This window comes from Phyllopteryx taeniolatus, chromosome 7, assembly GCF_024500385.1.
Source record: "Phyllopteryx taeniolatus isolate TA_2022b chromosome 7, UOR_Ptae_1.2, whole genome shotgun sequence".
Taxonomy (NCBI): domain Eukaryota; kingdom Metazoa; phylum Chordata; class Actinopteri; order Syngnathiformes; family Syngnathidae; genus Phyllopteryx; species Phyllopteryx taeniolatus.
The window spans coordinates 2,687,452-2,711,979 of record NC_084508.1 but is presented as its reverse complement, the minus strand read 5'-3'; the positions used below and the strand labels follow the sequence as shown (position 1 = coordinate 2,711,979).

The window sequence follows — 24,528 nt, the reverse complement described above, 5'->3', positions numbered from 1 at the left end:
CGAAACCCCGAACCTCACAAGTGTGAGGCGCACATGCTAACCACTCCGCCACGCTAGGGGAAAAAAAGCGGACGCGTATTCTTTCTATGGTCAAATGATGAAAGAAAAGTGGATTCTTTTTCTCCTCTGCACCTCCGGGTTTCCCGCCATGACGGTGTAGTTGCCGTCGTCGTCGAGGGAGGCGGCGGCCGTGCGCAGCGTGCACGTGCCGTCGGCGCCGCGGGCGATGCGGTAGTGCTCGCTGCGCTTGGAGATCTGCTTGCCGTCTTTGAACCAGTACACCTGAAACGCACATCGTGCACCCGACATGAAATGCGAAGATCGCACACGAGGAGTCGCCGGATGACGAATTAACGTTCGGCGGGCGCTCGCCTTGGGCTTGGGGTCTCCGTGCACCTTGCAGCTGAAGGTGACGGGCATGCCCTCGAACACTTTGTAGTGTTTGAGCTTGCTGAGGAAGGAGGGCGCCGCCCCGTGGCCCGCCGCGCGCCCGGCCTCGTGCTGCACGTCGTCGTCCGACTCCTCCACGGGCGAGCGCTCCAGGCGGAACTCGATCTCGCTGATGAGCCGCTGCTCGAAGCTGGACACCTTGTACTCCTGACGCACACAAAAGTGAGAGTTAGCTCGACGCTAACGTAGCGGCATGCCGCGCGACATCAAAAAGCGCCCCGCCGCAACTTCCCGTCAAGCAAAGCGTGCAAAAAGCGGTAACTGCGGTCACTTCATTAGGTACGCCCCGTGTCAGCAAACCTCACGAGAATTTGGAATTTTATTATATTCTTATTATACAGCAGTTTGCTTATTTTCTAGATTCGTATGTTCAAAATATGACTTCATATTACAGGCTGGCTCAAAAGTAGATTTTTATTTTATTTTTTTTAAACCGTTGTGACGACCTTGGGCAGTTTTGTATTTTTCTCTCTTTTTTTCTTTTGTAATTATTTTGGCTGCGTTACATCTTGTGGCAAGAATTTTTCTTTTGGGTGAAATATTTGTCATCGTTTACGCTTCCACGTCATTTTTAGTGTGTTGACTGACCCACTTTGTGAAAATCCACAAATCGCAGCAGTTAAATTGTCATACAGTAAGTAGATCCATATTTTTTTCATGAAGGTGGGGAGGAAGGAAAGATTTATGGAAAGAAGGAAAAGAAGGTAGGAAGCAAGGAAGGATGAGGAAAGGACGCATTTATGGAAGGAAGGAGAGAAAGGAGGCAAGGAAGGACAAAGGAAGGTAGGAATAAAGCAGGACAACAACACACAATTCCGTAACCCGTATTTTAGTTTGACTCGTCCGCCGTTAACTCGTCGTCGACGTACGAATGACGGCGAAGAACGCAAATGTTACTCGAAACGCAAAATGTTCTCGTTCCGTTATTTCCGACGGGGAAAAGTCAAAAGCGCGTTGGGCTTTAAAAGTTCATTGAACATCGAGCACACCAACGCACAAAACGGAAGTCTGCGAAGAAACGAGACGCGGCCTTTACACCGACACGCAACTTTTTGGGCCGGCCGCTGCTCGCCTTTACGACGTTTATATGCAACACGCACAAACACGCGCGCACACGTGCACGCACGCACACGCTTGTCCTCCTCAATGGTCACAATGAAAGCACGCACTCTCCACGCGGCGCAAAAGTATCGGGACACAACAGGACGCGTCAAGAACCGCATAACATATATGTGCGGCTACACGCAAATGACATGTACAGTATTGTACAAAAGTATTGAGACACCGACAGGAAGTGAAACGAGAAATAAATATGCCGCCGGAGCACCGTAAAACATTTGACCGCACACTCGATACAGTACACACACTGTGTAGGTACTGAACATAAGTATTGGGACACCTACTGGAAGTGAAAATGGAAAAAAAATATGGGCAGGTACTTAGAAGTACAGTATCTGGCGTGTTGACGGGACGAGTGTGTGTGTGTGTGCGCGCGTGTACCTGCGTGGCGGGCTCCTCCTCGCCGTCCTGCGCCTTTAAGACGGTGGCGGCGTTGTCGGCGCCCAGCAGCCTGCGAGCCATCTTCTCCTCATAGGTTAGCCTCTGCAAGCATGGATGCATGGGAGGGGGGGGCAGGGGCAGGGGCAGGGGCAGGGGGGGGTCAGCGCCGGTTAGTGTGTGAGTGGCGCCACGCACACACGCACACACACGCACACTGAGATTAACACTGTTAGTGGCCGTTTGTTACGGAGGCCCTGCGGCTGCGGGGGCGGAGGGGGCGCCGGGGCGCAAAGTCACCTGCTGGCCGTTGCTGACGCGCTCCTCTTTAAAGCGCAGCTTCCTCTCCAGGTCCTGGATGACGGCGTCCTTGGAGCCCTGGATGTCCGAGTCGGACGCCAGGCGAGGCGCGCGAGCGGCCGGCGACTTCTTGGGGAAGGCTTTCCTGCACGGACAAAAAAAAAAACCGAAAAAAGGCTTTTAGGCTCAATGAAGTCCATTAAATACAGACAAATCCATTTCTAGGATATACTGACAAAATCACGTGCATTTTTTTATTTGAAAAAGAAGAAAGAAATAATTCATGAATAGCGGAACTTTCAAATGCTTTCAAAAGCAGCCAGTGGAAGAAAATCAGAATAGTCAGCGAAGTTTGGACTCTCACGTTAGGCCTTTTCGTCAAAGCGTGAGTAGTTCCACTTGATGTCCGCTAACACGTTAGGCCCATTCGTTTTTTTTTTTGTTTTTCAGAGGATATTTTGAATACTTCGAGATCACACGTATAAATAATTAGACTTGGAGATAGCCGGCCGGATCGAGAGCGGAGGGGTCGTGACGGACGGGCGAGGAGGAAGCGGCGAGGTTAACGTCCCGAGATGATGCGGACGAAGGTCCGGACGGTTACTGGCAATGACGGACGTCACAACGGAAGATCGAAGAGATATTTGTGACAAACTGTATGAAAATGACATTATTTATGTGCCCAAAAATATAAACTGGCTAATAGGAAAGTAGTAATTGTGACTTTTACAGGCTGCGAAGTGCTGACATCGTCTAAATTCTGGTGCAGTTTTTTCGCAATCGGTAAGCCACTTATTTTTATGGGTAAGGTTTTAAGATGCGTTTGGGAACTCACACTGTGCCGTTGCCTCTGGGGAGGCCCAGCGCGTTGACTGCGGGGCCGCCGGGCGCGGTGGGCGTGGCCGGCAGCACCGAGGACAGGAAGCTGGAGGCCGGAGACGGCGGGACGGACGAGAAGGGCGAAGACGCGTCCGAGAGGGCGGGGGACACGCAGGCGGGCGGCGGCGGGGGAGGAGGGGGGGGGGGGAGGAGGCGGAGGAGGGAAGTCCTGGGCGCCGCCCGAAGGCGAAGGCAAGTTGGCGGACGCGAAGAAGGGCGGCGGTGGGGGCGGGAAGGAGGGCGAGCCGGGCGAGTCCACGCCCTTGGAGAACGGCGGCGGCGTGGCCATCTTGCCGAAGGCTTTGTGCGAGGCGGGCGGGGACAGGGGGGACGACAAGCTGGAGGCCGAGGACCCTGAGGAGTGGGTGGCGTACCCGCCGCCGCCCCCACCCCCGCCGGGGTTCTGGGCGGCGATGAACTGCTTGGGCCGGGCGTAGTTGAAGGTTCTTGCCTGCATGGCGGCGCTGCTCTCCAGCTCCTGGAAGGATGGAGGAGGAGGGAGGGGCGGAGACGGGGAGTCGGACGGGATCACTTCCTGCGGAGGAGGCGGGACTTCCTGGCCCTGCTGTTGCCAGATGGCGGCTTCCTGCTGCTCCAATAGAATCTGCTCCTGAAGCTGCTTCAGCTGGGATGCGTTGCTGCATTTAAACAAACAACAAACACGTCCATCTGAATTTTCTTTCACACGGCTCCTCGCAGGTTCTGTCTAGAAACAACAAAAAAAAAGCACGTGCGCTAGGAGCATAGCATTAACGCGATCGTTCCGCTCGCCGGTGCTCATGTCGAGTCGAGTCATATGTGGTAAGTGCGTCTTAATTCAATGCATGACTCAGCGGAGCTGCGTTGTTGGTTGCTTAGTGCTCGACTCTGCTTATCAACCAACGACACTAAAATCATTAATTGCCTTGTCAAATGTAACAAGTTTGCTTGTCCAAAAATATGTCACACTCAGACTTCTATTTGAAGGTTAAGTCCTTGAAGCGCATCACATTTGAATTAACCTGTCGGCCAAACCGTTCCTTGCTGTTGTCTGTGAGTCTTTGCAGAATTACTTGTTAGCCGCGTAAGCGAAATGTTTCCACATCTCGCTCCGTGCCTCGTTTTGCTTAACAAGCTGTGGACAAGCGCGAAAGTTTGCGGTGATTTCGAACACAATCTTTGCGGACACTACGGAGCACCGCGCCTTAGAGACGATCTTTTTCGGGCTATACCGATCATCTGAAAATGTTGTGATTTGCCCCCGATTCCTGATCACGGGAACGAATCACGACGACTCTTATCAACAGTCAAAAATATGATCCAATACAACATCACATTAGATATCCATCATCTATGTATCACCGATCTATGACAAGAAAACAGTCATTATCCAAAGCATACCACATCGTACAACGAACATGCACAAGTACTTCTCAGTGAAAACAACAATTCAGCAGCACGTCACCATTTTAGCACGCGTGCTAGCGTTCCTAATTCAAATTAGGCCAACTACTGGCCTGGCATGCACATTGCAGCGTCATTTGGCCCGTGTGAACGGGGATAGTATTGACAGTTCCAAGTTGTCGTCATTTAGATGACAATCAAATCCCAGACGTCCATCCCATCATGACGCAGCGAGTCAACCGCGCTGACGACCGCACCTCAGGAGGAACCGCGCAAAGCTTCACCTAAAACACACACACGCATACATTTGAACAATGCGCTTTGAAAGAAAACATACACGGTGTCAACCAACGGGAACTGCTGGTGTGACACTTATCTCCTCCGTGCATTGTCGACACGTTTTAGCCGCTCTTTGCGGACGGCTCCGGGCTGATAAGCTATCAGCGCCGTGCTGCCTTTCCTTCCCACAAGTCACAAGAGCACACACACACACACACACACAGATTAGGACATTTAAACCAGACTACTGGGGGGTATCTTGTGGTACGAGTTTAGTTCGTTCCGTGATCACGCGCGTAGCTAACGCTCAAAAATGAGTGAATGAAATGAAATGAAATTAATCCGCTCCAGTCTCCCAAAATAAAAATGCGTTTTTCAATAAGGAAAATAGCACTCTATAGGATGCTTTCCAAAAGCATACAGTAACGACATGATTAAATAGAATGGAATAAAATTAAACAGTTCTGACATTTTTTTTTTAACTTCACTTCAATAGACACTGTGCTCCTCCTCCTGGTGTGCACGGCTTGGCCACATGGGGGCAGTGTAATACCTATCTACTGTACATATAGCCATTCTCAGCTCCTCAGCGCGCCGCAATAATAGTAGTCATTCTTCGCGGAGGATAAAAAAATATATCGCTGGCGTGGGGCGGAATTCCCGCATCTTCGAAACCGTCACTTTTCCGGAAACCCCAAAAAAAACGTTTGTTGAGTCATTAACATTGCATCGTCAAAGAGTGCAAGCAATTTTCAACATGCTTTTCTTGTATTGTGGATGCATTTTAGTCAGTCTGTTTATTTCTATTGTGCGGGGTTACGGTTTTGGTGACTACCCGGTGAGCCCAGTGAACGCTTCAATCGCCAATGAATGCAAAGAATTTATCACACAAAACACGAATGTAGGTCAGTTTAAGGTTGGAACTTTAAAGCTTAGTGCCTGTGGAGTACAAGGCATATCCCAGACTTAAAGAAAATTAGGAGTCCCTCAGGGTTGCGTTCAAGTGCCCCCCCCCCCACCTCAATCTTTTCCAGATGTCCAACAATCACAATAAAAAAAAAAAACATCACGCAAGCGTGAAAAGTGTTTTTCTAACAATTCTGCATCCTTCCTACACACACGCGCGCAAAAAGGCCCACACGCTAGCGTCTGTCCAGCATGTATATACATTTGCTCCTTGCATTCCCCAAGGAGCGAAAGAGGACTTTTACAGGAATAGTTTGGCAGCTGGCAGGCGTTCTGCAGCAGTTCGATTTCCTTTTTTGGCTGTGCTCGAGCGCGAACACTCCAGCACCAGCGGAGGGGAAACTTTTTCGTCGCGGCCTCGTCTCTCACTCGTGTCACTACGCAACAGACGGAAGACCACCAACATATCTAACACATCTTATCTATCGATCTATCTATGAAAAGCTCATGATCCAAAGCATACCGCGTCATCTATCTGTGTATCTTATCGTCTATAGAAAAGACAAATTCACGACCCAAAGCATACCGTATGTTTAATACACAAACCCCAATTCCAAAGAAGTTGTGATGTTGTGTAAAAATGTAAATATAAACGGAATACAGTGATGTGCAAATCTATTTCAGCAGATAATCAACAGAATACACTACAAAGACAAGCTATTCAATATTCAAACTGATGAAAGATGTTGTTTTTTTGTTGTTGTTGCTAATATTTTCTCATTTTGAATTTCATGCCTGCGACACGTTCCAAAAAAGCTGGGAAAGGGGCAAAAAAAAAAAAAAAAAAAAAAAGGAATGATAAAAAAAACAAAAAATAAATAATAATACCATCAGAGAATCTGGAGAAATCTCTGCACTTAAGCAGCAAGGCCGAAAACCAACATTGAATGCCCGTGACCTTTGACCCCTCAGGCGGCACTGCATTAAAAACCGGCATCATTGCGTAAAGGATATTACCTGCACGTGGACTCAGGAACATTTCAGAAAACCTTTGTCAGTTAACACAGTTCGTCGCTACATCTATAAATGCAATTAAAACTCTACCAAGCAAAGCAAAAGCCATATATCAACAACAGCCAGAAACACCGCCGGCCGGCTTCTCTGGGCCAGAGTTCATCTGAGATGGACCAACGAAAAGTGGAAAAGTGTGCAGTGGTCTGACGAGCCCACATTACGATTTGCAAATCGTTGTATTCTGTTGTTATTTACGTTTTACACAACGTCCCAACTTCATTGGAATTGGGGTTTGTATATCTACGTGTACATGGAAAGGAATCCAAAGCATACCACATCATAAGTCCAACAACCAAAAGCAAGCATAAATGTTATTAAAAAAAAGGTGGTTGTGGTCAGCAGTCGAATAAAAAAAATAAGACAAATATATAAAATATTTTTTAAAAAGAACATAATCCACAACATGGCTACTTAAAAAGAGGGCTGTCATGCGTGATTATAAGGTCCGCCGCCGCTCACGCGTCCTGAGGCAGAACTAAAGAGGGAAGTGTTCCTCTATCGCCATGACAACGCAGCTGTGTTTGCGCTCTCGGGCCGAGCCCAGCGACTCGCGAGCCGAGCCGCAAGTCGCTTTGAAGGCGCTGCCCTCGCCGCGCTCCTCATTCCAGCCGTGACACCGCATTTCAGTCTCGCTCTGCTTGCAATCGAAATAGCCGCTGCCGCATCGCCGCAGCTGCAGGCCGCTTTAAAGGTTTTACAAGCCAGCTGAAGAAAGGAAACGTCGGAGGGGAGGGGGGGGGGGGGGGGTACAGGAAGTTGATCAGTGTGCACGGCCGCTAATGACGTCGTAATGGGTGTTTGCAAACAAGGCCGGCCGGGCCAGAGGCACGAGACATGGGGTACGTTCAGGGGCTGTAGGAAATGCCAGTGTTCACTAACAACAGACTCTCCGGTGTGAGTCAGGCGCCACGAAAATGCTGCATCGGCTGATTCGGGCCTCGGACAGGAAACGTGTCATCATTTCCCAAATTTGGCATGAGTTTTACGTGCATCCTCATATGACGTAGTCGAGCCATGTGACTTCTGCAAGCCAATCAGCCACACAAGAAAAAGCTGTGGTTGAATATCCTGGAAAATAAATCCTATTAAACTGTACATTCTTACTATAAAATATACCTCAAAAGTCAGAATTGTAATAAAAAGTGTTTCAATTACTCCCAATAATAATAATAGTAATTATTATTATTATTATTGTGAAATACTAAAAATAAAATTACAGAAAGGAATATATATATATAATAGATTTAAAAAATGAATACAAATATTAATATTTAAAAAATGTAATTACAATACATACTATAATACCGATAAAACATTAAATTAAGGCAAATGAAACAATAAAATGCAAAAAATCTAAAAAAATAAAAATAATAATAAAAATAATACAAATGAAACAAATGCAAACAATACAAATAAAATTATACAAATAAAACAAAAACATACTTAAAAAGATCAAATAAAATATAATAAATAATATTGACAATAAATTATAAAAAGAAGTCAATTAAATTCTAAATAATTATCATCATCATAAATAAAAACAAGAAAATAAAATCAAAAATAATATACCAACAAAAAATTATAATACAAACTACAATAACTATAATAATAATAATTATTATTATTATTATTACAATAATGAGACATGCACACTTGCATAAAACCTTAAGCGCTGCTCTAGTTACCAAATATGGTTCCCAGCCTAACTCAATGACTAATTTGACCCCAAAAATAACTGCAATAACAAAAAACAAAAAAATCAAACACTTATGTAAGTAAGTCATAACTCATTGAAAGTGGGAGTTAAAAAGCCTCAAAGACAGCTTTGGCAAGAACTATGCAGATAGGAATGTTCCAGGACAAATCTCGACTGACCGCTGCCCCCCAAAACACGGACGGGACGGTCAAGGTATCACGCGTTTAAAAGACGTGAGCGGTTTTATTTCGCACTCGCCTGCCCTGTCAGCTGACTTTTGAGAAAGACTTTCTCCTCCTCGGCCCATTCCGAAAGCAAACCCCCCATTCCATTCAATCCGGCCTCCAGGCCCTCCGCGGCCTATAATTGCGCACACGCACGCACACACACACGTAAAATAGAACCAGACTGTTTTTCTTTCAAACGCAGCACAGAGAAGCTTTTTCTTCCTTTTGCGTCTCACGTTTCACGTCCACCACCATCCTTCTGCGCCTTCATCCTCCCTCCTCCTCCTCGTACCCTCGATCACACGAGGAATGACGGACGCATTCTTCTCCGGATCGCAACGGGACGGGCATCTCCATCAAATGGGATTAGCAGGAGGAAGAGGAAGCACTTCAAAGAGTTACGCAAATCAAGCAAGAGGCTACCTTTGTCTAATCCAAAAACGCACAAACACAGGAAACTATTTCAACTTCTCTGCGGTAGCATCAAAGTTGAAATACACAACTTCATCCTCAACTTTGAGTCCCGAGCAAACGGTACGGCTTTTTGTTTGTTTTGTTGTTGTTGTTGTTTGTTTTACCTTTGAGCGTTCGGCGTCCTCACCGTGCAGGAGCGTGCAGACGACTGCAGACGACTGCAGCCCCGTCAGGTAGAAGCGAACCTATATAGCGAGCGCTCGCTCGGCGGCCCAGACGCTGACAGACGCGCTCTGCCTCCCTCCCTCCCTCGCCCGCCCTCCCGCCGCATGAGTCAGGCTGTCTGCCAGCCGGGGAGGGCCGCCGCCGCCGCCGTCTCCTCCTCCTCCTCCCTCAGCCTTCACAATAAAAGAACTTTCAGAGTAAAACAGCTGGACTGTCTTTTTCCAATCCAAAGCATACCACATCATATGGCCATCATCTATCTAGCTATGGAAACAAAACAAAAAAACGCCTTTATCCACGGCACACCACTTTATATCCAGCTCTCTATCTATGGATGAGAAACAGTCACGATTCAAAGGAGAGCATTATTGGTTCGGCATCTACCCATGGAAAGGAAATGCTCAGGATCCAAAGCATACCACATCACACCTCCTACAGCCTTCACAACAAAGCCTTTCTAGAGTAAAGCATCTTCCCTGCGATAATAATCACTCGACTGTCTTTGTCCTTAAAGCGGAGATCAAATGTCCTGCGTTGCGGCTTGTCACGGTGTCAAAAAGGAAGATGGCTTGAAGGCGCCGTTCTCAAATGTATCATGTGACACGGCGACACACGGGTCCTCCTTTGGCACGCTTGACAACCATTGTGTCGGAAACATAATGCTTTTATGTGGCCCGTACAGCAGTTTATGCCATGCGAGTGTCACGTTCATTGACTGGTTGAATAAGCTTGAGCCCACAGAGTAAATGAAATGTTCCCAAAATCCAAGACGTACCACATCAAAGGTGCTACATCTACAGAACTATCTGTTCAAAGGAAAAACATACCACATCATGTGTCAAATATCAGCAAAAAAAAAAAGGCAGATCCCATGATCCAAAGCATACCACAACATATGTTGGGTTTAAAAAAAAAAAAAAAAAATTCTCATACTGCATGGAAGCGTGTAAATTCTGGTGTGCATTCAAAAGGGAATCCATCATGCGCGAAGGGGGACGATTCATCTGTTCAGTATTCAGTTTCTCAACATTTTAAAAACAAATACCTGTGGGAATTAACTCATTTCTATTTTTCTGTCTAAAGCCCACGCGCTTGCAGTGTTTTCCAGCCTATTGATGAATCACAGTGTCGATGGAGGCCGGCGGGAGTGGGGGTCCTACTGGATGTTCGTGTGTGTGTGTGTGTGTGTGTGATCATGCCCGGTGTTGTCCAGGTCAATGTGTCAAAGTAACATGAGGCCAGGGTCTCGAGTCATTGCTATTGTTGAGTCACGGCAGTACTTAAGAGGCCAGTCGAAGTGTAAAAACATCAGCGTTCATCACACGAGCAGCTGCAAACGCTCATGACACAAGAATACAGATTGAGATCATAATCAGGACAAGAACCACCAGTAAGACTGCGATCGAGTAGAATCAAAATGAATGCTTGGATGGGAACCATAAACAGGATTCTGAAGGTCTAGTTATTATCAAGGACAAGGATCCAGTTTAGAATTTGAATCGGAATCACGGCCTTTAGCACACTCAAAAGTGAGATGGGGATCAGAACAATATGATCGGTGCTGCAATCAGAATTAGGATTGGGATCAGAATAAGGATACTGTTTCGTAAAATGCGGACCTGGATTAGTATTGTGTTTAGACTAAGAAACAATAAGGATCGGGATCAATATTGAGATCATGATTAGGATCATAATCAGGATTAAGATACAGATTACAATCGGGATCAGGACCAGGAGCAAGATTGACATCAGATTTAGGACCATTATAATAATTACGATTTAGCTCATGAGCAGAATCAGGATTAAAAGAACCAGGATTGATTTGACATCGGAATCAGGATAAGAATGAGGGTGGAGATTGAGAATAAATCAGAACCAGGATTAATTTTGAGATCAGCATCGAGATCAGGATTAACATGCAGATCAAAATCAAATCCAGGATGAAAACTGAATCCAGAATTAGGATCTGGATCAAGATTTAGATTGACATTAGAATCAGCATCTGAATCTTGACATCAGAATCAGGATCTAGATCCAGATTAGTATCAGAATCAGGAAGAAAACTGACACCAGAATACTAACCGGGATCATGTCTCGATTGTGATCCGGATAAGGAATAAAGACTGAGGTCGTATTTAGGATCATTATCAGGATTAATATTAACATCATGATCAGAACCGGTATCAAGACTAAATGCAGAACCAGGTTTAGAACCAGGAACAATATTGACATCATACGCTGGCCGTAATTTACATTTCAACAAGTCAATTGATTCAAGAATAGACGCGATGGAAACTGGCTAATGAATTGACTTTTCTGTTGCTCGGATTAATGGCATAGATGTAACGTTTTGATGCGGAAAGGGATATTGTTCTGTAAAGTTGATGTTAGCTAGCAGGCAAGCCATTATATTTTGCGAAATTTCTTTCAATCCGACCAAACATTTTAAACATACCTGTGAGAAAATACCTTCCACTAACTTGATGATGGAGGTTTGGTTCCCAGTCTGTCACTACTGCATCTTGCAATCGTTTCTCATGGATTTATGACATCCACTTGATTTATTCTCACCCACAGGTTCTGATGGATTAATTTGGATTTTATTTCAAGAAATTGGGGAAAAAAAAACAAGAACAAAAAAAAAACTTTTGGGATATATCTGGCGGCGCAACCAAAAACAAAGAAAAGTATTTGTCAACAGTTCAGTTCAGGTCAGCGATTGTCAATCGCTTATCTGCTAGCCGGAAGCACTCTGGCACAGATTGTTTACAAACATTCTGAAACTGGTCCTCATTTGGATATAACAAGATTGCCTGCGACTGACATTATTGCACAATTTATCCGCGTGCGGTGGTGCGCGTTCAGCATAGCCGAACGTTCTTTCCGGGGAACCACGCCGTCTGCAGTCTGTGAGCGGACCGTTTAGTTTCCATGCTGTCAACTCGCAAACATACAAGAGTCCGCTCAGGTCTTCCGTGACCCGCTTCCATCATACTGTTCACTCAGCCACCCCCCACACCCCTTTGAGAGGAAGGTCAGCTCCGACAGCTCTCTTCCTTATTTGGAAACTTTCTCCATTCCATGCAGGTCATTCTAGCCTGACCGACCAATTGCGCGCCGAGTTGGCCTGGCATCTCAGCCAATCCCAGGCCTCGCATGTCCATTTAAGGACTGCCCATCTCTCAACACAGGAGGCCAATGGGACGTTATATGATTTTTCTTGACTCTTGTTCAGATTTGTTCCCCCTCTCAGGCCTCTTTCTGTTGTCTTCCTTTAGGAAAGTGAGCCACTCTCACTTTCACTTGCCGGTGAACCACATCCGAAGCACACATGCTGCCGATTTCGCATACAAAACCAAAAGCAACACCTCAGCAAAGGGAGCCATTGTTAAGACTTCATTAGGGACTTGATTACTTCCACTTCCACAAACACTCCGTGAGTCACGCCGCAGATATTCCACCAATGCCTGGCAGCCGCAGCCCTGATTAGCAACGTAACACAGACGGAGAGAAGGAATAGATCTCCATCCTGGTGTCACAAACCAGAATTAAGCTTAAGAGCACAATCAGAACCATGATTCTATCAGGATCAGACCACAAGATTAACAATGAGATCTTTTTGTTTGTTTATTTATGTTTTTAAGGTTGTTGTTTTCACGTTTTGTTACAGGTGAAAAGATATTATATATCTTGGTATATACTATATATATATATATATATATATATATATACCATATTTCATGTGTGTGTTTGAAATAAATACAGTACTTAAAAAAGGCACAATAAAGGTCAGTATTAAGACTGAGATCAGGACCACAATCAGACGTTTATTGTTAGCATCATGAGCAACATCAAGCTCAGAACTCATGATCAAGACTGAGATCAGAATCAGGACCTGGATCAGGAATAAGATTGAGACCAGAAAAGGAACTTCAATCAGGATTAAGATCAGAATCACAACCAGTGTCAGGATCAATATTGAGGTCAGAACCGGCACCAGAATCAGGATTAAGATGGAGAGCGGAATAAGGATCAGGGTTAAAATTGAGATCAGAAATAGTATCAGAAAGATTTAAGATTAGAATTTAAGATTTAAGATTAGAATCATGAGCAATATCAGGCTCAGAACACAGGATCAAGATTGAAATCAGAATCGGGACCAGGTTCAGGAATAAGATTGAGATCACAATAAGAATTTCAATTAGGATTAAGATCAGAACCAAACCAGTAAAACTGAAATTGGGACCAGACTCAGGATTATGATCAAGGTTGGTTTCAGAATCATAATTAAGATTAATATCAGAATGACCGATACCAGGACCAATTTTAAAATGGGATCGGAACACAGGATCAAGACTGAGATCAGCATAGGGACAAGGATTGTGTTTAAGGTTGAGGTTAGGATCATCAAAAAGATTAAGATCAGAATCAAATCAATATTAAAATACAGATCTGGACCAGAATCCGAATTATGAAAACGATTGGGTACAGAATCTTAATTAAGATTACAATTAGAATGCCCGGTATTAGGATCTATTTTTTCAGAACACAGAATCAAGATTGAAATCAGAATTGGATTAAGAACCACAATTAGGATTAAGATCAAGATAAGGTTCAGATTCAGGACCAAAATCAAAATTCAGTCTGAGATCAGAAAAAAAACCACTATTAGGATTTTCATAAAGATTGGGATCAGAATCACGAGGAGCATCGTAATTAAGATGAATCTTAAATTTGAACTCATGATCACAGTACAGGTTTGAAACTGATATCAGAATCAGGATCAGAATTGAGATCCCATCATCAGCGTCCGTTCCAGCGGGAAATACGGAAAAACGCAGTGTAAAGCGACTCCGGTTTGCGGCGATGTAAACACTCCTGACAACTTTTTTGCCATCGGTCCTTTCCTTTTCTCTACATCTAAAACAGCTGACACCTGTCAATCACAGGACTTACACACAACCATTGGGACCCAGAACCTTATTGCTGTGAGGCAAAACCGCTCACCACAGACGCACTGTGCTGCTGACTGTACGTGTCAAATCAAAGGATTCTGCGCTTTGCTTTTATGGGCACAGGCTTCTAAAGCGGCAAAGAATTTTGTCGAGTCACGTTGTTCAAGTCAAATCGAGTCTCGTGAATTACCAGGTTTTGGCCACGCGAGTCCTAAAATGAGCAACTGGACTCTGGAGCCATAGCCAAACACCGGAGACTGTACAAAAGGAATGCGGACGCACATCACGCTGTTGCCTGTGAAAGGCGGCAAAACACACAAACATCGCGCACACAGATTCCTTCTTTCCATTTTCAATCGGCAATCGAAAAACAAAACGGCTGGTTTTTCGTATGTCAATTTTAGGCTCGGATCAACTCGACAAGATACAATTTTAGACAATCCAAAAATAATCAACCTTAAAAAGCTTACAAATGGAATAAATTGATAAAGGTGAAAATGGACATTTTTGATAGAAACATTAAGTTTAAATAATTCTGTGAACAAACAATGCAGTTTGATGTACTTATCGTTTTTCTTTTTATTTCAGTTTTATTTTCAGTTAACGAAAATGTTTTATGATTCGGTTATTTTCATTGACTTTAATAACTTTGCTTTCGTGAATCTTAAAATCAAACCCATTTGATTGGCCCATTTTTTTATTTTGTATTTTGGATCAGAGGCTAACATTTAATTCTTTTATTTGTTTGTTTTTTGGGTTGTATTAAAAAAGAAATAACAAATAATCCGTCACTGTTTACATTTTTTTAAATTTCCATTTGCCAATTGAAAATGTAAAGAACCAATGAGACACAGATGACGGTGTTCCCCTGCTATTTGCAAAGGATAAAAACCGAGCGATGCCACAAATAAGTAATTGACGCCCATGCAAAAACATTTGCAAATGTCTGTATATGCCACAAGATGGTGGCAAAGCACTTTTTTTTGCCATTAGACAAGGCTATGGCCTGACGAAATGAAGCCCCCGTCCCTTAACTTCAACATTGTTCCTTGGTGACAATTATTTTATTTACATTTAATTATTATTGCCCATGGTTTGTCCTGAGCACAAAAACTGAATAATGGAAGATAGAGCCCCCCCCCCCCAAAAAAAAATCAGCGCCTTGGCAAATGCCAAACCTCTAATGTGCAAGGGTTCACTGTGCATAAACATACAGACGGCAGCTGGCGGACTATCCCGGCAAATGGCAACACTGTCGTGGCAGCGGAATGCTTTTCTTAACCGGTATTCCCCTCTTTTTTTCCCCTTTATAACCCTTTCACAACGCTCTCAGGTATCCCAGCGGCGACTCCCTGGCGGCAGGTCTGATCCCCCCCCAGCTCACCGCCGTCCGTCCACCCTCCCCCAGGGTGCAGACAAGAGGCGGGGGCAGGTACTTACAGCTTCGGTTTGGGCTTGGTGGGAAGCGGCGGGGCCTCCCTCCCGGGGGATGGAGACAACTTTCCGGGGGTGGGAGGTGAGTCTGATGGGATCTGGACGGGAGTGTGGTCAGATCGCGGTGGCGGCGAAGGTGGAGGAAGTGGAGGCGGAGGCGGGGATGCAGGTACTGCAGGTGGAGACGGTGGAGAGGAGCGCTGGCCGTTGGGCGCACAAATCGTCTCCTCGTGCTTTTCCTCGACCTCCGGCGGCCACAGCTCCATTTCCTGAGGCGGCATCTTGGGTGGCAGTTCCAGCAGGCTAATCTCGGTGGGCGGGGGCGGCGGTGGGGGGAAGGACGCCCCATCCTCCAGCGCAGAGCTATCTCCAGACACGCAGTTACTGGAGGAGGAGTCCTCGGCTCCTGAGGGGAAATCGACATCAGGGAAAATGGGAATATTTAGTTTATTCCGCCCGCTTTCACTCTGGCTTTCATCTATCTCAGTGTCTGTGTATCATCTCATCTGAAGCAGCCCCCACTCAAGTTCAGGCACTTCCTGTTTAGTCAACTCTCCCTCTGAGTGTGTGATGCACTCGCTTGTGCACAAAATGACCACAACATTAGGTACACTTAGGGTGACAAAGGAGTGGAAAATTTCCCCTAAATTTCCAGAAAGTTTCTGATCCTAATTCTGGTCCTGACTCTAAAGCAATTTTGACCCTGGTCCGGATCCTGATTTCAATCTAGAGCCTCATCTAGATTCTAATGTCAATCTTAAACATGATTTCTATTCTAATTCTTATCTCAATCTTGAACTTGGTCCTGATGCTGATCTCAATCTGGATCTGATCCAGATTCTGATGCCAATCTGCATCCAGATTCCGGTCCTAATTCTTGTTTCAATCTTGATCCCGGCCAAATCAAACGTGATTTGTTTAATGGAAGATAAAGTTCCACTGCAGATCTGCAGTTCTTGGTAATGCACAGGTCAGTTCCCTCTCATTTGGCCCCAATGCAAGCGGACTGGAACGGCGACAAACAGCTCTGCTATCTATTTAGCTACACAAAAGGGTCAAAATATTCTGAAATTTTTGTACAGTTGTCATAAAATAGGTGTACTTAATGAATTGTCCGGTGACACCCAGACCTATTGGTCAATTCTCATCATCCTCCCATACAAGCCTTCATTCAACTGCCATATTAAAAAAGATCCATTGGACGCACCCGCTGTGACGGTCAGTTGGGCGGAGCTGTTCACAGCACCGTACGAGTTGGAGGCGGTGCAGCAGAACAGGCCTCCGTCTTCCGGAAAGGCCTCGGCGATCACCAGGGTGCAGATCTCATCTGGGGAAAACAAAACATTAGAAAAGTAAACAACTGTAAGAAATGTACTGTAGATCCAAGTAGATTATATGCCCTGCGGGGTCCCACAGGGATCATTTTTAGATCCTCCAATGTTCTCTATTTACATTCTTTAATTCTAAAACGCCAACAAAATGTCATTAAGTTTTCCCTGTGGAGTTTTTTGGGGGGAGCTGGAATGGATTAAAGGCATTTCAATTCATTTCAATGGGGAACATTGATTGTATGTACGAGTAAGATGAGTTACAAGCTTGGGCAAGGAAAGGTTTAAACCCGTCAAGGTACTTTTTTTGCTCTGTATTTGTGCTTATTGAGCCAAACCCTGAGGTAATTGTAGGTCGACTGTGCTTCATCTCCCTTTTTCTAAACTGCAAATCTTTCACTGTGACTCCATTTCGATTCATGGCACCAATCAAATGTGCGGAGTGTAAACGTCACCCTGGGGATAAAGCAGTAAAGTGGAAACGAGACACCGACTGCAAGGCTGACACGCTATTTGTTAGCAAATGAGACATGACAGACACATGAGACGTGGAAGTGGAAGACAGCGGTTTCCATGTCGTATGCACACCGGTTAGTCAAAACAAGCGTCCATCCAGGTGAGTCACAGTCTGGAGAGCGAACACCTGAACGTGTGTGCGTTGTTGTTATTCAGTGTATTTACCCTGGCTGGCTACACCGCGTGTTACACCTGTTAAGTCAGACAAACGATCATAGGGCGTACCTGACTCCGCCGCCGATCGAGGCTCTGATGTACATTTCACACCAAGAAAAAAAAGAGAACATTTAATTAGTAGAATGGCCAGGTATGTTAAAACATAGAAGCAGTTCATGTTATAGACAAATAGTGAACAGTATAAACGATGTTGAAAATATTGAAAGATTAGCGGAAAATTTGCATTAACATGGTTCGCGTTAGAAAGTAAAAGTCGCGTACTTTTCTGGAGGATCCGAAAATCCGGGGAGTCCAGGATCTCCTCGCCTTGGCGGTACCACCTGACCTGGAGAGGCGGGCTCCCGCGGACCCTGCACTCCAGAACCACCACCTGACCATCGGACGCCTGGGCGTCCTGCAGCAGCTGAATAAAAACAAGAAGAAGAAGAAAAACAATGACAACATTAGAAATTACAAATTACAAAATTACAAAAATCTGGCAAACTGTGATAAAAATGCAGCAAAACAGCAACAAAAATGGACAAGAATATGATAAACATCGAGCAAAAAAGGGAAAAAAAAATCTCACAAAAACTGACAAAAATCTGACAACTGACTTGGACAAACATAGTAAACGAAAGCAAAAAGGACCAAAAAATGACCAACAAAAACTAACCCCAAAAATATGTAAAATAATAAAGAGAAAAAATAATTACAAAAAAACACTTTACCCAAACAAACAAAAATAGACTTAAAAAAACCAGACAGGAACATGACAAAAATTGGGCCAAAATAAAGAAAAAAATATTAAATAAAATGACTAAACACTGATCAAATCTGAGAAAAATCTGTGAAAAAAATGTCAAATTGGGGTTACGTCACCAAATGATCACTGACAAAAAAATTCTAACTATCTGGCAAAAATTGGACAAATATAAAGTGGAAAAAGGAGACCCAAAAATGATGTGCAAACTACACGTACATACATTTCTGTCAAAAATGAAGAAAAGAAAACTCGCAAAAACTGATAAAAAGTGGACGAAAAAAAGTAAAATAAATAAATAAATAATTTTTAAAAAGGACTTAAAAATAGACTAAAAACTAACAGAAAGCATGTCAAAAATTGGGTAGAGGATCTCACAAAAACTGACAAATTGACAATCGACAAAATAATCACTATCTGGTAAACATTGGACAAAATACAGAAAAAGAAGACAAAAAATGACTCACAAAAAATGACAAAAATCTGGCAAAATCAGCGAAGAATCGGACAAATTGGGCTTACGTCGACAAATAAAATTGACTGACAGAAAATTACAAATATCTGGAAAGAATTGCCAAGAATATGTCAAAACCTGCCAAAATGTAAAGAAAACCTTACAACAATCACAGCAAAAATGACAGGTGAAGAAATAAATATATCACACAGAATCTGACCCCCAAAAAATAGAGAGAGAGAGGCCAAAGTTCACAGCGTTGCAATTTATTGTACCAACACGGCAGCCATGTAACCCAAATTTGTCTTGTGGTTCCAGAAGCGGGATGACAAGTTAAATAAAAAGTTGATTGTATTTCCACTTACTTTTGTGAATGTAGGCGGACCCGACCCTTCGCCGCCATACAGCGACGACAGCGGGCTCTGCGTCTAAAGGGACGACATGCACAAAATTCCTGAACACGAGGGCCTGAAACGGCATTTGGCAGCGCGGCGGCAATGGAGAGTCACCCGCTGCGGAGGCTGCGACAGCGACTGGACCAGCGTGGAGCGATGCGGCGGCACCTCCGGCGTTTTGGGGGACGCCGAGCGTATCGTCAGAGACATGGAAGTCATTTTCTTCTGCAGCCTAGAAGAGAAAAGGGAGAGTTGATTTTGGAAGTTTTCAAATACAAACATTAACTATCAACTATACTATAGGTGCAAATCTTGCGCCTGTCTCAAGGCAACTTCTCACCTCGACCTAGTTTTTTTTTTATTTTTTTTTTTTAGAAAAACTCATCAAATTTCAAGGTGAAAGACGGACATTTCGGGTATTCGCATCGCTGTCAAATGTTTAAAAATGGGTCCAGTTTGACCCGAACAGTATGTGAGATTTAAGTGCTGATTAGCGGCTGCACAGCAAAGTCAACCTCGTTGACCTTGAAGTTCAATGGGAACGAGGCATAAAAAGACGACGTACAGCGGCATGCTTCCCGATCTGGACTTTGACGGCGAGCCTTCTCCGTCCGAGTCTGATGACGACGCTCCTGTAATCAGACAATAACAATTACAACACAGTTTTGGGTTACATTTTTGTATTTATTATTATTATTTCCGCCATCAATCAAGCAAGCTGTACATGTCGTCGAGCTACGTGGTTGTTTTAAATACAGTGCTCCCTCGCTATATCGCAGTTCACCTATTCCGGATTTTTTTTCCCCCCCATGTTCATATCACGCATAATTCACCATACGGTGGGGTTTTCAATATATGCTGTAATTTTTTTGTAGTAAAAAAATAAAAAAAAATAAAAAAAAAATAAAAACACTTCCCAGCCTACAACAAAACATTAAAACACATTATAAGGAATAAAATGTACATAGTGTACAGTCCTACTGTGCATTATTGTACGTTCAAGAGTTTAAGAGGTGTTTAAGAGTATAAAAAGTGTTTATAAGACTATGGTAGAGACTAAGAGGAGTGTGGGGAAAATAAGAGTCTGAGGAGGTTCGTACAGCTTGAAAATATGTATAAACAATCTAAAAAAAAAAGGCGCTCATTACTTTGCGGATTTACTGTACACAATGGGCAATTGTCTTTGTTTTATATTTTGTTTGACAGAAAACATCTGCTAGGAGTGGCAATAAACAGTTTGAAGCCTCTTTCGGGAAGAATTGTTCACAATCTGCCAAATGCGTGCTTGTTGTGAAGGGAGTGAAGTTCACCGCCACTACGCAGCGCTCGCATCTCAGATTTTTGCTCTCAAGTCAAAGCAAAAATTGCCCGAATGACAGCTCGCATCCCGAGGAACTCTTAAGTCGGGTCACTGGTATCTCTGGGCACCACTGTGCGTTGCAATTAGAAAAATGAGGCAACAGCTGACCTTCGATGTAAACCTCGGCCGAGGTGTTGTCGGCTCCGAGGCTGTTGGAGGCCACGCACGTGTAGCGTCCCGTGTCGTCCTCGAAGGCCTCGGCGATCACCAGCGTGTGAAGCTCGCCATCTCGCCAGATGTGGATGTCGGGGGAGTTGTGCAGCTCGCGACCCTCGCAGAACCACCTGGACCGTCATGACATCATCAAAACGCTTACGTCAAAACACTTTATTTGTTAAGTGGTACCTATTCGCAGGAACTTATACTCCTTTAGTCGCTGAAAAACGTATGTTCCAAAAATGCCACAAGATGGCACCAAAGCCCTAATATAAAAGTTGTGCTTTGGCGCCATGTTGTAGCGTTTTGGTGCCAAGGAACTATGTTGAAATGAGGAGAGGAGCTTCTATTAGACAGGCCTAAGCGCTGGGAAACATAAAAGTGTGCTTTGACATCAATTTATGGCATCGAGATATATATATAAATATATATATATATATATATATATATATATATATAAATCGGAGCAGATATGCGTAAAAATGCCGAATATCTGCCTAGCCGGTAATCGGCCTATCCCTACACCAAAGTTAAGATCCGGTTCATACTGTATCTCAAGTTCTAATTTAGCCATAAACGAAAGGGGCAAAATATTATGCCGATACTGTTACGATCAAGGAGTGCTTTAATTCAGACTCTCTCGAGTTCAGTGAGGTCGCCACCAAAAATGTTTCGGCGAAACTTAAATACATGTTGGTTTGCCAAACGCATGATGGAGGCCTGCAAGTCTACAAATCACTCATTCGCCCCCGTCACACCCTTCACACGCACGCACGCACGCGCACACACACACACACACACACACGCCTCCCCGCGGCCGTCTGAGAGTCAAGTGGCAGTCGTCAGCCAACCCCGAGCCCCGAGGCGGAAGTGCGTTTACGGGAAGCAGAGCCACCCTTTCCCCCCCTTCCTTCCAACCATACTAAAAGTTGATTTATGCTCTAGTGAGTGGCAAACACTTAAAACACCTTTTTTAATTGTATTTATTTATTTATTTTTAAAGTTGCTTTCATTAAGGATGTCCCAACCGCACTATTTAAAGAGACAGCACACAGGCCTCGTTGATAGAAAGATATTCATACGTTTCAAACGAGTGTGAACTCTGCTAATATGTGACCCATCTGAACGTTTCAGACAAAGCGACGCATCGGACAAAATACTCAGACGACGTTTCATGCTGGAGGATTGACAACTTGACAGCGTGAGCTGGAGAAAGTGCCGTTTGAGAATTAGTCCGGCGGCGGGGGCGAGGGAGGAATAATGTGGACGTGACGATGACGGGCGGCGCTGAATCCGACTGGGCGTGTTGCGACGTCTTATCGCGACAGGAAGTGCTTAACCTTGGCCGACGGTCTCGTTTTGACACGTCAGGCTCCGTGTTAACACAATGGGGAGCAGACCTGCGAAGTGATTTTAGACGGATGAGGAAGAAAAACAAAACAAAACGAGGGTTTGAAAGAATTTAGACGGACGACTTACCGGGAAATTTTCACACGTTTCTCTCGCTATCTGACGTCAGTTTTAATTCCAATTCAATTTGTGAAGCAATAGAAAACTGTGCGAATGAAATACAGTAAACCCCCAACAATACGCCATTCTCTCATTGCGACTTTAACTAACAACTACTCGCTGAAACACTCACATATTCACGAGAAAATACAAATTTGTGTTTTTGTTCACAAAAAGTTGCTCAATACCGACTCTGGCAGAGAATCCTCCACTCGTGTCAAGTAGAACGTTAAAATGGCGTGCACACGCGTGAAGAGTGTATGCTAGCACAAGAAGCTAACGTCGTCGTCTACTTTGCGTTCCTTCTCATCAATTACCATATACAATTGATTCAGTCCTTTGTTTACAAAAAGCTGGACAATACCGGCCTTGGCTGAACATCCACCATTAACATAATCTAAAACATTACACACACATATAACCTCTACCTTTTGATCACAAACGACAAGCGTATGCTAGCGCGAGAAGCTAACATAGCAGTCTACGTCTTCACTTTGCGCTCTTCATCAAATGACACACAAAAAAACGGACTAAAATGTACTGCACTAAGTACAGATGATCCAAATTGCAGTGTTTGGATCACTGAAAGTTGGTCAATACCGACTCCAAACGATAAAACACGCATCACGCCAGTCTTAGAAGAGACAAACCACTTTTTAATTTTCTTCCAAAATGTTTATCAATACCAATTCCAAACATTAAAAGATAACACACATGTATGTAACACTCTACCTTTGGATCACAAGCGTTTGCTAGCTCGAGACGTTAACGTAGCAGTCTGTCTTAAATGAGTGCTCCTTTTTTGTCAAACGGCGCAAACAGATGGGCTGAAACGTAACACGCCAGTCACAGAAGATTCAAGTTACAGTGTTTTTGTTCACAAAAAGTTGACCCACCTTCCATCATTTGAGAAACCAGCCGTCGTGTGTCGCCGATACAGTGTAGCGATACCGCTAGTACTTCCCTCGAACAACGCGCACACGAAAACCAGCAGACGTTCCAATAGCCTAACATATCGGTGGCCGGTATCAGCGGCCTGCGCCAATCACGAGTCCGCAATAAGTTGAAATAAGACCGGTATCGACCCGATATCGCTACCCGTCATCGGTACTCGCCCATCCCTTGTTAAAACCTAACACACATATACCTTAACACTCGAATTGCCTTTTAAACACAGGTGATCAGCGCATGCTAGCGCAAAAAGCGAATGTACAGTAGTAGTATACATACTCACAAATTCAGAAAACGGATGAACTCAAACGCACCACACCAGGAACAAGTGATCCGAATCAAAGTCCTTAGTTTACGAAAAGCTAACTATGTGCAAAAGTACTTGGACAACACTTAGAATGAGAGTTTAAAAAAAAAAAAAATAAATAAGAAGGTAAAATCAATCTGACGAAAAGCATAAGAGTCGACAGCTGAACTCGGTTTCATTGCAGCCAACAACAACGTCCCGGATTAATCAACTTTAATGGTCCGGCATCATCGCACGTAATTACTCAGCCAACGTCGGCGAGAAACAGATGTTAGCGTTTATTTCCTGATGGCGTGCGGCAGTAAAACATCTATCAAAACGAACACACGGGCCAAGTCATTCCTGGATTAAATGGGTTCAAAGTTTAAATGTGCATGTAAAATAAGTAAGAGTTACACGTAGGAAGAAAATAATAAATTCTCATTTTTTTTCCATCAGAATTAATTCAGTTGTGTACATGTTTTATGCATATTTGCTAAAATTGCGTCATCAAAATGTATTTCTTAATATTTGATATTTTTGATTAGTATGTATCCTTTATTTGTTAAATTATTATTTATAATAACAAATATAAGTAGAATGAACTTATAATTCGTAAAATAAATTATATATATATATATATATATAAAAGTATTAATGAAATGTTTGGAATTGTTAACTGTTTTCATAATGAGTAAAATTTAACAAAACTAAAAATATATTTTTTTATTTTACAAATATTTCTTTAACATTTTATTAATTAAAATATTATTATTATTAATAATAATAATAAAATTTAAAATACAAGTGCATCTTTTATTTTGCTGTTCGGTCCCTGTACGACCGGAGTCAAGAGTTTGGTCCGCATATCCGGCAGTTAGTCCTACATCGATTATAAAATACGATTAAAAAATGAGCATGCCTTATTATTTTAT

The 24,528-nt window shown here is 43.8% G+C and overlaps 1 protein-coding gene across 1 annotated transcript in view; it reads right to left on the bottom strand.

Annotated features, from left to right (window-relative positions):
* The window catches only part of palld (palladin, cytoskeletal associated protein), a 46,674-nt gene that overhangs the window by 6,563 nt on the left and 15,583 nt on the right, over positions 1-24,528 (bottom strand). Inside the window, 14 exon segments of the mRNA XM_061778285.1 lie at positions 133-282; positions 373-597; positions 1,951-2,052; positions 2,248-2,392; positions 3,083-3,238; positions 3,240-3,764; positions 15,726-16,125; positions 16,927-17,046; positions 17,789-17,812; positions 18,002-18,143; positions 19,302-19,364; positions 19,446-19,563; positions 19,897-19,963; positions 20,800-20,975. Of these exon segments, the coding sequence (XP_061634269.1) occupies positions 133-282; positions 373-597; positions 1,951-2,052; positions 2,248-2,392; positions 3,083-3,238; positions 3,240-3,764; positions 15,726-16,125; positions 16,927-17,046; positions 17,789-17,812; positions 18,002-18,143; positions 19,302-19,364; positions 19,446-19,563; positions 19,897-19,963; positions 20,800-20,975 (2,413 nt within the window).